Source organism: Bubalus kerabau, chromosome 19, assembly GCF_029407905.1.
Source record: "Bubalus kerabau isolate K-KA32 ecotype Philippines breed swamp buffalo chromosome 19, PCC_UOA_SB_1v2, whole genome shotgun sequence".
Taxonomy (NCBI): domain Eukaryota; kingdom Metazoa; phylum Chordata; class Mammalia; order Artiodactyla; family Bovidae; genus Bubalus; species Bubalus kerabau.
This window is the reverse complement of record NC_073642.1, coordinates 13352384-13367224: the sequence shown is the minus strand read 5'-3', so window position 1 is coordinate 13367224 and position 14841 is coordinate 13352384. Positions and strand designations below refer to the sequence as shown.

The 14841-nt window shown below is 38.7% G+C and overlaps 1 protein-coding gene across 4 annotated transcripts in view; it reads left to right on the top strand.

Moving 5' to 3' along the window:
• The window catches only part of MCTP2 (multiple C2 and transmembrane domain containing 2), a 263087-nt gene that overhangs the window by 206311 nt on the left and 41935 nt on the right, over positions 1-14841 (top strand). For all 4 annotated transcript variants that reach the window (XM_055555682.1, XM_055555681.1, XM_055555683.1 and 1 more), the window contains exon 18: positions 13458-13580. In XM_055555682.1, the coding sequence (XP_055411657.1) occupies positions 13458-13580 (123 nt within the window). The remainder of the gene's footprint in view (positions 1-13457; positions 13581-14841) is intronic.

Sequence of the window (14841 nt, the reverse complement as noted above, 5' to 3'; positions counted from 1 at the left end):
GAGGACACAGGCTCAGTATCTGAGTCACATGGTCGGTAGTGGATGCCTCCGGGGCCCGAGGGCGCAGGCGAGGTAGCTGCATCACATGGTTAGTAGTGGACGCCTCCGGGGCCTGAGAGCGCAGGCTCAGTAGCTGCGTCACATGGTCAGTAGTGGACGCCTCTGGGGGCCAGAGGCAGGCTCAGTGGTTGCGACACATGGGCTTAGTTGCTCCGAGGCATATGGGGTCTTTCCACATCAAGGATCGAACTTGGGTTGCCCTGCATTGACCGGTGGATTCTTTACCATTGAGCCACCAGAGAAGCCCTCCATGATCCATTTAAAAAATAATCTCCTTGCCTTCTCTACCTTCATTATACTTGGTTAGCAAAACCTCAGGTAAGCGTGGGTAGTGGAAAACAGCCGGTACCTCTTGACATCTGTGTTACGTTTCTTTGAGCTGCTGTCTTCTCTGCTTGAGTATTTTGTAACTCCTGCCCTACTTTTCTGATAACTTTTCCCTGTCCTCACTCAGATCATGACCATGGTAGACACATGTGCCTATTACTGCTGTCTTGCCCCTGCCATGCCTACCTTTCCCCCTACCAACATCTGTGGCTGTTGTCTTCTTCTCTCTGTCCAATCACTGAATCGTTGCTTCCTATGACCAACTCTCCATCCATATACTAGATCACACCGCTACCCAGTGATTCAAAAATATTGTTCCAGCTCTTCTTTCTTCTGCCTCCTACACCATCATTTTTTTTTTCTCCCTGTCTCCCCTGGTCCTTGCTACATCCTCTTCCACCCTGTTTCTCTGCTATTATTTATTAGACTGTGCTAGCTCTTAGTTGTAGCATGCAGTATTGTTGATCTTTGTTGTGGCATGCGTGGTCTATTTTTTTAGTTAAAGCATGCATGATCTTGTAGTTGTAGTCAGTGGGATCTTTAGTTTCAGCATTTGGGATCTGCTGAAATCGAACCCAGGCCCCCTGCATTAGGAGCACAGAGTCTTAGCCACTAAACCACCAGGGAAGTCCCTCTCTGCTCTTCTTTATAACAAACTCTTTCATAGAGTTGTCTCTAATCACAGTTCTCTGTTCTTTCTTAAACTCACTTTTATCTGATTTTTGTTTTATCACTCTCATCAGCTGCTCATTTCAGATCACCAGGGACCAGTTTCCAGTGACCGTCTTATTTAGAAATTTAATGTTAAGTACTGGACTTCCCTGGTGGCTCAGATGATAAAGCGTCTATCAATGTGGGAGACCTGGGTTCGATCCCTGGCCTGGGAAGATTCCCTGGAGAAAGAAATGGCAACCCACTCCAGTACTCTTGCCTAGAAAATCCCATGGACGGAGGAGCCTGGTGCAGGCTACTGTCCATGGGGTCCAAAAGAGTAGGACACGACTGAGCGATTTCAGTTCACTCACTGACTCATAAGCGTCTAAGTGTTAGTTGCGACTCTGTGTGACCCCATGGACTGTAGTCCCTCAGGCTCTGTCCATGGGATTCTTCAGGCAAGAATACTGGAGTGGTTTGCCTTCCCTCCTCCAGGGGATCTTACTGAGCCAGGGATCCAACATGGATCTCCTGCATTGCAGGCAGATTCTCTACCATCTGAGCCACCTGTTCTTGCCCTCCTCCTTAAAGATCTTTGTGTATCTTGTTTCCTAGGACAGCACAATCTCCTACACTATCTCTTTTGCTCTGACTGCTCCTCAGTATCCTTTTCTGATTCCTTTTAATCTTCTCCAACTTGTAAGTTTGTACTTTTCTAGGGATCACTACACTTCTGAGCCATTTCTCTCTATGATTATTTCCTTGTTAAAATTACCCAGTCTGAAACCTTTAAACACCATCTGGATGCTGATAATATGCAAACTTACATCTCTAGCCTTAGCCTCTTGTCTGAACTCCAATCCTTCTATCCACTGTCTACTCTTTGTCTCCACCCAGATGTGTAAAAGGTGCCTCAGACTCCCCTTCTCCAAACCTGCTCTTCCCACAGACTTATATCTCCATTAATGAACCCTGTCAGGCCCCACAATTTAGTATTATCCTTGATGATCCCATTTTTATCTTCTCACTCAAATTGTCTGAAAATCCTCTTGTTCTGCTGTCTAAGCAGAGAGCGTGGCCACCTCTCACTGACGGCACTGCCACGGCATGGCCCTGAGCCACAGTCGCTTTATGGCCCTGAGCCACAGTCGCTTTAAGGGTCGTTGCCATAGCTTTCTATGAAACCCACGCGTCTGCCCTCTTTGTGGTGTGTTCTCGTGATGCACCAGAGTGATATTCGAATCACTCCAGAATCACAGAGGTGTATGCACAACTTTCTGAGAAACTGTCATGTAATATTCCAAATGTTTTGGAATCAAATGTTTTGCCAATTTTTATTGAGGTGTTTTCATACCAAGTTGTAGTAATTCTTTATATATTCTAGATGCATGTTCTCTTTCAGTACTTGTATAGAAAATATTTTCTCCCATTTTGTGACTTTTTTCATTTCTTAACAGTGTCTTCCAAAGAGAAAAGGGAAGAATAATTTTAATAGTTTATTTTTTTTCACTTATTTACGTTATTTTGTTCTGCTTTTTGTGCCCTAAGAAATCTTTGACCTACCCTTCCTTATGCCAGAGGTTTTTCTCATAATTTTTTCCTAGATGTTTTGAAGTTTTAGTGTTTAGTTTTAGATACTATGATTTATTTAGAGTTAATTTTTGTCTGGTAAGGAATAATGATTTTTGTTTTCCATATATGTATTCAGTCATTGCAGGGCCATTTGTTGAAAAGACTCTCATTTCTCCCATTGAATTACCGTGGCAATGTTTTATTATTATTATTTTTTTTTTTTACTAGAGTATAATTGCTATACAATTTGTGTTAGTTTCTGTTGTACAACAAAGTAAATCAGCTATATGTATGCATATATAGCCCTCCCTCTTGGACCTCCCTCCCACCCGCACCCCTCATCCCACCTCTTTGCTCATCACAGAGAGCCGAGCTGAGCTCCTTCTGTATGCAGCAGCTCCCCACTAGCTGCCTCTTGTATGCACGGTGCTGTATAAATGTCAGAGCTACTCTTTCAGTTTATCCCACCCCCACCTTCTCCTTGTGTGTCCACAAGTCCCTTCTCTCCGTCTGCTTCTCTGTTCCTGCCCTGCAAGTAGGTTCATCAGTGCCGTTTTCCTAGATTCCATATATATGCATGAATATGCGATGTTTGTTTTTCTCTTTCTGACTTACTTCACTCTGTTTGACAGACTCTAGGTTCATACACATCACGATAAATGAGCCAGTTTTGTTTCTCTTTATGACTGAGTTATACTCTATTGTATATATGTGCAGCTTCTTTATCCGTTCCTCTGTTGATAGTCGTTTAGGTAGCTTCCATGTCCTGGTTATTGTTAACAGTGCAACAGTGAACATTGGGAACATTGGAGTACATGTATCTTTTTGAATTGGGAGTGTTTTTACAAATAATTATATATTGATATATGTTGATTGTATTTTCTGTTCCATTACTGTATCAATTTGTAATAAACTCTATTAGCTTTATTTTTTTAAATTGCTTTGACTATTCTGTCATTTAATATTCCCATATATAATATTCAGAAGCAGCTTATCAATTTCCTCAAAATTGGGATTGCTTGCTTCTGTGGATCAATTTGTGGAGAACTATCATATTAACAATACTGAGTCTTAAAATCTGTGAACTAGTGGCATTTCTATACATTTCTTTAGGTATCCTATAATGTTCCTCAGTAATACTTTTTAATTTCCAGTGTAGTGGTCTTGTTCTCATTTTGTGTATTTTATTTCCTTGTATTTTATGGATTTTGATTCTACTGTAAATGAAAAATCTTGTTTTATTTTTCAGATTTTTGCTTCTGGTATTAAAAATAGAATTGATTTTTAAAAAGTAACTTTATACTCTCTGACTGCTGCATTTAATTGTTATTTTCAGCATTTGCTTTGTAGATTCCATAACATTTTCTATGTAAAAATCAGGTCATCTATAGAGAGTGACGGTTTTGCTTTTATCCTTTCTGATACTTACGCCTTTTACTTCATATATTTTCCTTTATTACAGTGGCTAGAACATATAATTCAGTACTGAATAGTAGTAGTGAGAGCAGATGCCCTTGCCTATTTCCTAATTTGAGAAGGAGGTGGTGCAGTTATCCTCATCATAGAATCATTTTGTCTGTTCTGTAACTTCATCTAAGTGGAATTACATAGTTTGTGCTCTTTTTTGTATAAGACTTCTTTCACTCAGTGTGCTTTTGAGACATATTACTATGGCTGCATGCCTAAGTGTTTTCTTCTTAGTATGTATTTTTTAAAATCAGCTTCTCAAAGCATAATTTATATACAACAAACTGTTGCCAAATATGATCAAATATGGTAACTATAAGATTTGTGTTGTGTCCTTTCTCAAATCAAGGTAATTTTTCTTGTATTCATTAAACAATAGTGTTGAGTTTTTTTGTCAATTTTTTTTTCCACATCTATTGAAATAATTATGTTTTTTCTCCTTTATTCTGTTAATATGGTGGATTATACTTGTTTTTAATGTGAAATTAATCTTACATTCTTGGGCCATATTCTCCTTGGTTACACTATAGTATATATTCTTTATGTATTTCTTTTTTTGATTTGTTATTATTTTCTTAAGGATTCTTGCATCTTTGTTCCTGTTGCATGTTTGCCTATAATTTGTTTGGCATAATGGCTTTGTGAAGGTTTCATATCAGGGTAAAACTGGCTTAATAAAATTAATTGTGAAATATCCCTTCCAGTAGAAAGTTCTTTCTTCTTTGAATGTTTGGTAGAATTCAACAGTGAAAGCATTTAATTTTGAATATATCTTGATGGAGACATTTGTCCAATTTTGTTCAGTATTTTTCAGTACCTTTTCCCTTGTTTAAGAGGTAAGGCTTTTTTTTACTTTGCCACAGAGATATTCATTCTATTCTCATCTCTACCTTTCATGCTTGCAGTGTTTATTCCAGTAACATTCAATGTAATTATTGATGTATTGAAATTTGGTTATTGTTTTATTATTTTGTATTTGTCTGCTGTGTTTCTTGGCCTTCCCTAGTGGCTCAATGGTAAAGAATCCACCTGCAATGCAGGAGATGTGGGTTTGATCCCTGGAGAAGGAAATACCAACTTACTCCAGTGTTCTTGCCTGGGAAATCCCATGGACAGAGGAACCTAGCAGGCTACAGTCCATGGGGTTGCAGAAGAGTCAACAGGACTTAGCAACTAAAACAATGTATTACCATGTATTTCTTGATTTGATTTGCTATATTTTCATAAGGATTCTTTCATCTTTGTTCGGTTGCATATTTGCCTATAATTTTTTGTCTTAATGGCTTTGTCAGGATTTCATATCAGGGTACAGCTGGCTTCATAAAATTAGTTCTGAAACATTCCCTCCAATAGAATGTTCTACATTTCCTATTCCTGTTTCCATCTTCTCATCTTTTAGAATTCTGTTTTAATTCATCTGTTGACTTTTTATCTATTCTCTGCTTGTTCTTTGGTGATTGTTCTAGAGATTAAAAACATACGTGTGCAAGTATGTTTGAGTGTTTGTGGGTGTAATTTCCACCTAACTTTTGACACCCAATTTGGGGTTAAAATTTTATCATTTCACCTAAAACATAGAAGTATTGCAACTCATCTAACTCCATTTGTCCACCTATCCCTACCCTCCTTTTTATTTCAGTTTTCATATGTCTTATATTACGTTTAAATACATTATAAACACCACCAGGATAATGCTATAAGCATAGCTTTAAACAATCATATGAGTTTGAGGGGTCTGGAATTCTCAAGGAGGAAGAAAGGACAAACTTTTTCTCCACATTCTTTAGGATTATATAACAATAATGTATCCTGCCTAAGGACAGTCTTTGATTTCAACCTTTTGTTATCTTAAAATGTTAATTATGGGAGTAGACCTGGTCTTTACAAGGATGTATCTTGCCTGAGGACAGTGTTATCTTAAAATATAAATTACGGGAATAGGACTGATGAGGTCTTTACAACCTCCAGATATTCTTTGGATTATATAACCTCATTGTTAACACTAGCAAGCGGGTACTCTTTCTGCGCCCTTCTGATGCCTATGTCAGAAGCTTTCTCTATCTCCTTTATACTTTAATAAAACTTTATTACACACACACACAAAAAAAGGAAATAAAAGAAAAACTTGTCTTGTATATTTACCTATGTATCTACCATTTCTGATGTTCTTCATTTCTTCCTGAAGTTTGAGTTCTATTAGGGTTCATTTCCCTTATTCTGAAGAAATCCTTTAGCTTTAATTGTTGTTCACATATGCTGGTGAAAGATTATTTTAATTTTCACTTATCTGAGTCTTTATTTCACCTTCACTCCTGAAAGATATTTTCACTGGATATAGAATCCTGGGTTGACAATTTTGCTTTTGCTTTTACCTAACACTTTAAAATTGCTGTTGTACTTCTCCTCGCCTCCATGGTTTCTGATGTGAAATTCATGAACATACAGATAATTAAGTTCATATATAAAATGTGTCATTTATCTTTAGTTGGTTTCAGAATTTCATCAGTTTTGTTTTTCAGAACTGTGATTATGATAAATATATACATGCATGCTAAGTCACTTCAGTCTTGTCTGCCTCTGTGGGACCCTGTGGACTGTAGTTGCCCAGGCTCCTCTGTCCATGGGATTCTCCAGGCAAGAATACTGGGGTGGGTTGCCATGCCCTCCTCCATGGGATGTTCCTGACCCAGGGATCAAGCCTGCATACTCTTAAATCTCCTGCATTGGCAGGCAGGTTCTTTACCAAAGAGCTTTGGCAAATAGTTCTTTTACCTGCCAATGTAAGAGATGCAGGTTGATCCCTGGGTCAGGAAGATCCTCTGGAGAAGGGAATGGCTACCCACTTCAGTTTTCTTGACTGGAGAATTCCCTCGACAGAGGAGCCTGGTGGGCTACACTCCATGGGGTTGCAAAGAGTCAGACACAACTGAGCAACTAATATATGTGTATTAATATATAATATGTATATATAAATATATATATTTATTTGCCTAAGCCTAATTTCTTTGAATTTATTCTGCTGGAAGTTCTCTAGGAAGTGTTCAACCATTAGTTATTCACATATGTTTCTAACTTCCCTCTTTTTCTGAGATTCTGAATATCTATATTAGAACTTTTGAAATTATTCAATGAGCAGTAATAGGCCATTCATTTATTTCCATACTATTTTCTGTCTTTCAGATAAGGTGATTTCTTTTGATATTTCTTCAAGTTCCTTAAGTTTTTCTCTTTAATTCTGATCCTGAACATACTTACTGATTTTTTTAATTTAGTTTGAGATGTTGATTTTTTAGTTGGACAGTTTTCCCTTTTATTATTTTGTGCATTTACTGACTTATTTATTATGATGTCACTTTCCTTCATTTCACTGAGCATATTTTTAATAGGTGGTCTGAAGCTCTTGTCTGATAATTTTAACATGTGCATTACTTTGAACTTGACATCTGTTGATTGCCTTCTCCTTGATAATGATTCCTGACTCTTTGTATGTCAAGTGATGTTGAATTGTATCTTAGACATTAGGAGGGTTATGTGGTGAAAACACTAAATTATCCTACATTGCTTCAAATAAGGTTGATTTTGTTTTTTAAGAAAGCATTTACTTCTGTTAGACTCAAACTGAACATTCAGTCACACCTGCTATGAGTGGCAGCTTTGGTCCCAGTTCAGAGGCCTTTGAGTCTGGTCCATGTGTGTGGTAGAGACGGTAGCAGAGTTCACATACAGAATTTGGTCTTTTCCTTTGCTTACTCTCCCCTTCTGGTGTGCTTGTATGTTCTCTGGTGGCCCTTATTGTCACTGACTCCTTTGCCTATATCCTTCTTAGGCATTTAGAAAACTGGCAGATTTTTCTATTGAGTTTTAACCAACTGGTGCCATCTCTGTGTTTTCAACTCTCCTTGAGCAAAAGATGCAAAAATTATTCATGTGATCCCATGCAGATCTGAGTTCTTTGTCTAAGGTTTCAACTCCTCTGAAAAATTTATTAACTTTGTTTCATACTCTCAAATACTTTGTCTCCCCTCCAGTCCTAAAGGGTTTCTGTTTTTGCTAGATGATGCTGTTAAGAAACTTAATCCATCATTCAGTTCAGTGCAGTTTAGTCGCTCAGTCGTGTCCAACTCTTTGTGACCCCATGAATCGCAGCATGCCAGGCCTCCCTGTCCATCACCAACTCCCGGAGTTCACCCAGACTCATGTCCATCGAGTCAGTGATGCCATCCAACCATCTCATCCTCTGTCGTCCCCTTCTCCTCCTGCCCCCAATCCCTCCCAGCATCAGAGTCTTTTCCAATGAGTCAACTCTTTGCATGAGGTGGCCAAAGTACTGGAGTTTCAGCTTTAGCTTCATTCCTTCCAAAGAAATCCCAGGGCTGATCTCCTTCAGAACGGACTGGTTGGATCTCCTTGCAGTCCAAGGGACTCTCAAGAGTCTTCTGCAACACCACAGTTCAAAAACATCAATTCTTCGGCGCTCAGCCTCCTTCACAGTCCAACTCTCACATCCATACATGACCACAGGAAAAACCATAGCCTTGACTAGACAGACCTTTGTTGGCAAAGTAATGTCTCTGCTTTTGAATATGCTATCTAGGTTGGACATAACTTTCCTTCCAAGGAGTGAGCGTCTTTTAATTTCATGGCTGCAGTCACCATCTGCAGTGATTTTGGGGCCCAGAAAAATAAAGTCTGACACTATTTCCACTGTGTCCCCATCTATTTCCCATGAAGTGATGGGACCAGATGCCATGATCTTCATTTTCTGAATGTTGAGCTTTAAGCCAACTTTTTCACTCTCCACTTTCACTTTCATCAAGAGGCTTTTTAGTTCCTCTTCACTTTCTGCCATAAGGGTGGTATCATCTGCATATCTGAGGTTATTGATATTTCTCCTGGCAATCTTGATTCCAGCTTGTGTTTCTTCCAGTCCAGCATTTCTCATGATGTAGTCTGCATATAAGTTAAATAAGTAGGGTGACAATATACGGCCTTGGCGTACTCCTTTTCCTATTTGGAACCAGTCTGTTGTTCCATGTCCAGTTCTAACTTGCTTCCTGACCTGCAGGAAGAGGCAGATCAGGTGGTCTGGTATTCCCATCTCTTTCAGGATTTTCCACAGTTTATTGTGATCCACACAGTCAAAGGCTTTGGCATAGTCAATAAAGCAGAAATAGATGTTTTTCTGGAACTCTCTTGCTTTTTCTATGATCCAGCGGATGTTGGCAATTTGATCTCTGGTTCCTCTGCCTTTTCTAAAACCAGCTTGAACATTGGGAAGTTCACGGTTCACATATTGCTGAAGCCTGGCTTGGAGAATTTTGAGCATTACTTTACTAGCGTGTGTGATGACTGCAATTGTGCAGTAGTTTGAGCATTCTTTGGCATTGCCTTTCTTTGGGATTGGAATGAAAACTGACCTTTTCCAGTCCTGTGGCCACTGCTGAGTTTTCCAAATTTGCTGGCATATTGAGTGCAGCACTTTCACAGCATCATCTTTCAGGATTTGGAATAGCTCAACTGGAATTCCATCACCTCCACTAGCTTTGTTCGTAGTGATGCTTTCTAAGGACCACTTGACTTCACATTCCAGGATATCTGGCTCTAAGTGAGTGATCACACCATTGTGATTATCTGGGTCATGAAGATCTTTTTTGTACAGGTCTTCTGTGTATTCTTACCACCTCTTCTTAATATCTTCTGCTTCTGTTAGGTCCATATCATTTCTGTCCTTTATCGAGCCCATCTTTGCATGAAATGTTCCCTTGGTATCTCTAATTTTCTTGAAGAGATCTCTAGTCTTTCCCATTCTGTTGTTTTCCTCTATTTCTTTGCATTGATCACTGAAGAAGGCTTTCTTATCTCTTCTTGCTATTCTTTGGAACTCTGCATTCAGATGCTTATATCTTTCCTTTTCTCCTTTGCTTTTCACTTCTCTTCTTTTCACAGCTATTTGTAAGGCCTCCCCAGACAGCCATTTTGCTTTTTTGCATTTCTTTTCCATGGGGATGGTCTTGATCCCTGTCTCCTGTACAATGTCACGAACCTCATTCCATAGTTCATCAGGCAGAGAAGTAAAAATTATGCATTGATTTTAAAAATGTTTCTGAAGGTTCTAGTTTCTTACTCTTAAAGAATTTCAAGTCCTTTGAATATGATATGTAAATGACCCCCCTTTTTTTTTGTAAAACACTTTCTGGGCTTACTTACCAATACCTGGGGAGATAAATATGATAAACAAGATGTTTGTCTATCACAGCTGTCCCTCTAGTTTCGGTTCATGTAAAAGTAATTTTGTTGAAGACATTATATAAATAGTTGATAATGAAGAAAATAAAAATATGTTGTTTCCTATCTTTTTTCTCAATAGTTTTAGGTCAGCCTATTTTTACTTGAAATTATATTTTACAATTTGAAAGAACAAAAAAATTCCACTTTTCCAATAGATAGACATTAAGAAATAGTAACCCTTTAGAATATAATTAAAACCTCTAATCTTAAAAGAACTTTAAGAACAGGGAAAGGGAAATAGGTAACAATGAAGAAAATTACTAGTTTTACATAGTAGAGAAATTGCTCTACTACTTTCTCAACTTCTCTCTGTGTTGTTCATAATAAAACAAAAGAATGACAAAAAAAAAAAGTAAAAGAAAAACCTTTAAACACCTAGAAAATTACAGGAATATATGTATATTATGAAATAATAAAGTTGTTAAAGCCCATCCAGTTAATAGACTGGAAAATATCAGTAATGTAATGATCTACATTGATTCAAAAAGTATTTCAAACATTCTATACTTACTAAAAAATGTGTAGAGGTTTAGCACTAAAAGAAAATATAAATAACCTATAGATTGGGAGGCTAAAGGAAAATGTCATGATTTACAGTTCACAGGATTTTACACACCAGATCTCCAAAATGATGTATTTTCAATTCCCTACAAGTAATAAGAGGGCTCAGAAATAATGTGAAAAACATATAAATCAGTGTTCCTGTAACTAGAAGTAAGTAACCAACTAAAGAATATAAATTTGAAAATCATCCCATTCATAATAGTATCAAAACTCTTAAATTACTTTCCAAAAAATAATAAACCATATGCAAAATCATTATGTAAAAAAGAAATAAAAAAGATGAAGTTCTGAGTATATGGAGAAATAAACATTCCTTGTAATTCAGAAGGTCGATATCAGGATGTCAGTTCTCTTCAAACCGATAAGTATGTTAAAGGTGCTTCCTATAAAATTTCACCAAGAATTTTGTAGAATGTTGCAAACTGATTTTTAAATCCATATGGAAGGATACAGTCAAAGAACAACCCAAGATAATTTTGAAAGTGAAATATTGACTTATGCTCTCAGATACCAATTACTGAAAGTGAAAATGTTAGTCACTCAGTTGTGTCCAGCTTTTTGCAGCCCCATGAACTGCAGCCCACAGGGCTCCTCTGTCCATGGGATTCCCCAGGCAAAAATCCTGGAGTGGTCCTGGTGAAAGAACAGTAATGTAATTCAGTAGAAGGGATTAGAGGGTCTGTAGGGCTTCCCTTGTAGCTCAGTTGGTAAAGAATCTGCCTGCAGTGCGGGAGACCCAGGTTCGATCCCTGGGTCGAGAAGATCCCTTGGAGAAGGAAATGACAACCTGCTCCAGTATCCTTGCCTGGAACATCTCATGGACACAGGAGCCTAGTGGGCTGCGGTCCATAGGGTTGCAAAGAGTCGGGCACAACTGAGCAATTAACACTTACTTAGAGGGTCTGTAGACAACAAACAGTTATATGGGAAGCTGATGTGTGACAGAGTGGGAATGTAGAATCAGTGAGCAAAGTATGGAGCCCTTCAGTAATCCAATTCTAAAAGTTGACTATACTCAATATTTTGTAATAACCTATAAGGAAAAAGAATCTGGAAAAAAAAAATATATATATATGTGTATTACGGAATCACTTTGCCGTATACCTGAAATGAATACAACATTGTAAATCAACTATGAGGATGAAGTTCAAATTGGGTGCTTGTTTCCAACTATAAACCAAGAGAAGAAACATACACACATACTCACACAGTTATCTTTTGAAAGAAGAGACAAGAAATCACTTTATCACCTCACAGTACCATAGATTTCTTAAGTAGAACACTGAATAGTAAAGGCAAAAATCCTCAAGTCAAAGGTTAATATATTTGACTGCATTAAAAAAAAAATAAAACCACTGTTTCATCCTAAATTTTCATTGATAAGAGAATATAATGGAAAAATTGCAAAACATTCATTGTAATGGGGTACCATATACCATGAATGAATATACTTGATTTGTATATGCCATCAACAGATCTATAAAATACAGTATTAAAAAGTTCCAAAATGATCCCAAAATTTTGACACCATTTATTTCTAATAGAAAGCTTAGGTCTCCTCAAGTGTTAAAGATTCACACCATCATTTTCTTGTGGCCATCTAGCCTCAAAATTGGAGGATATTAAGATTTTTATGGATAAACAACAAGGTCATACTGTATAACACAGAAAACTGTATTCAATATTTTGTGACAAATCATAAGGGAAGAGAATATGAAAAAAGAACATATATGTATAACTGAGTCATTTTGTTGTACAGAAGAAATTAACATAGCATTGTAAATCAGCTATATTTCAATCATATTTTTAAAAATTTTTAAAGAGACTTCAGAAAACTAAAGTTTTTATCCAAAGTATTTGAATTTTTCAGCACTGGCAGCCTGCTTGAAAAGGAATCATTCCCTCTGGGGCTTCCCGGGTGGCAGTGGTAATAAAGAATCCACCTGCCAATGTAGGAGATACAGGAGACAGGGCTTAGATGCTGGGGTTGGGAAGATCCCCTGGAGGAGGAAATGGCAACCCGCTCCAGAATGCTTGCCTGGGAAATCCCATGGACAGAGGAGCCTGGCAGGCTACAGCCCATGGAGCCGCAAAGAGTCGGACACAACTGGGCCACTGAGCACAGTACACGTACACGGCCCTAGTTCAGATAAATCTCACTCTTGGTAAAATTTGGCCTGTACCCTCTTAGTGACCTTTGGATTTTCCATGCTGTGTACTTTACCTATATTCTGGTATGCCAAATCCAGCAGCAAAAAACTAAATGAGGTTGGTAGAGTAATGAGGTTTCCAAATATGGGAACTCTATTCCAGAGTGTAATGGGCCAGCTCATTTCTCTGCCTTCCTTATTCTGCTACTAGTTCTAAAACTGTGCTAATGATCCTGTGTGTGTGTGTGTATTTTAATCTACTTGGAACTATACAGAGAGTCCTGGGTTTAATCTCCTGAAGTCAGTGAGTAGGAGCTGAGGATTGTTCCCATACTGTTTTTGCAAGCAGTCATTTGCTCTTTGTCTTCCAATCAGGTGTTTCTCGTTGCTGTCTGGAATTTTGAACTCTACATGATCCCTCTGGCTTTATTGCTCCTCCTTGTCTACAATTCCATCGGTCCCACAAGAGGGAAGGTGGGCAGCATCCAGGACAACCAGGTGAGCACAGGTTCCAATAATTCTGACATTTGATTAGAAAAGAAAATGTGTTAGCAGTAAACCACTGACACCAAAGCGTGACCTGATCCGCTGCATTTGAGACTTGGAGGAACAACGATGCTCATGTATTCACGGTACAGGGAAGATATGCATGGTGTGTAATCTGGAGTCTTCCTTCTAGAGCATCTGTGTTCCTGTGTCTCGGCCTGTCTCCTCAGCATGAGTGAGCCATCTGGTTTTTCGTCGGCATTTCCAGGCAGGCAGCACCTGTCTGGGTGTCCATCTGGTTCTCCATAGAGTTCCTGGGAATAAGATTCTCCACTTCCCAGGTGGTACTAGTGATAAAGAACCCACCTGCCAATGCAGGAGACATAAATAATGCAGATTTGATCCCTGGGTCATAAAGATCCCCTGGAGGAGGGCAAAACCCACTCCAGTATTCTTGCCTAGAAAATACCATGGACAGAGGAGCCTGGTAGGCTGCAGTCCATGGGGTCGCTAAGAGTCGGACTCGACTGAGCGACTTCCCTTTCACTTTTCACTTTCATGCATTGGAGAAGGAAATGGCAACCCACTCCAGTGTTCTTGCCTGGAGAATCCCAGGGACGGGGAGCCTGGTAGGCTGCCGTCTGTGGGGTCGCACAGAGTCGGACACGACTGAAGCGACTTAGCAGCAGTAGCAGCAGCAAGGCATGTTTCTGGTTTCATTTGGGGTGGTGGGAAATGAGTGTAAGACACAGAGTAAAACATCAGACAAACTCAAAATTCTGTTTGGTTTTTGATCGTGTAGTTCAGTAAGCATGTGCTTGTATCAATAATGAGGCGCCTGAAGATGCTAGAACCAACTAACAAATAAATAGCCTTAAAATACAAGTTTATGTAAGGATTAAGTTTCATGGAGCTACAAATGAAGAAGCTTTTTACAGAGAAACATCTGTTGTAAAAGTGCTGTGTCAACTAAATTTTAATAATTTTAATCAGGTTTCCAGCTATATATATGATGTACCTGTTTATAGCGTGTGTGTGTGTGTGTGTGTGTGTGTGTGTGTGTGTGTGTTTGTAGTCAGGTATGGACTTTCCTTGTGGCTCAGATGGTAAAGAATCTACCTGCAGTGTGAGAGACCCAGGTTTGATCCCTGGGTCAGGAAGATCCCTTGGAGAAGGAAATGGCAATCCACTCCAGGATTCTTGCCTAGAAAATTCCATGAACAGAGGAGCCTGGCGGGCTATAGTCCGTGGGGTCGCAAAAGAGTCAGACACA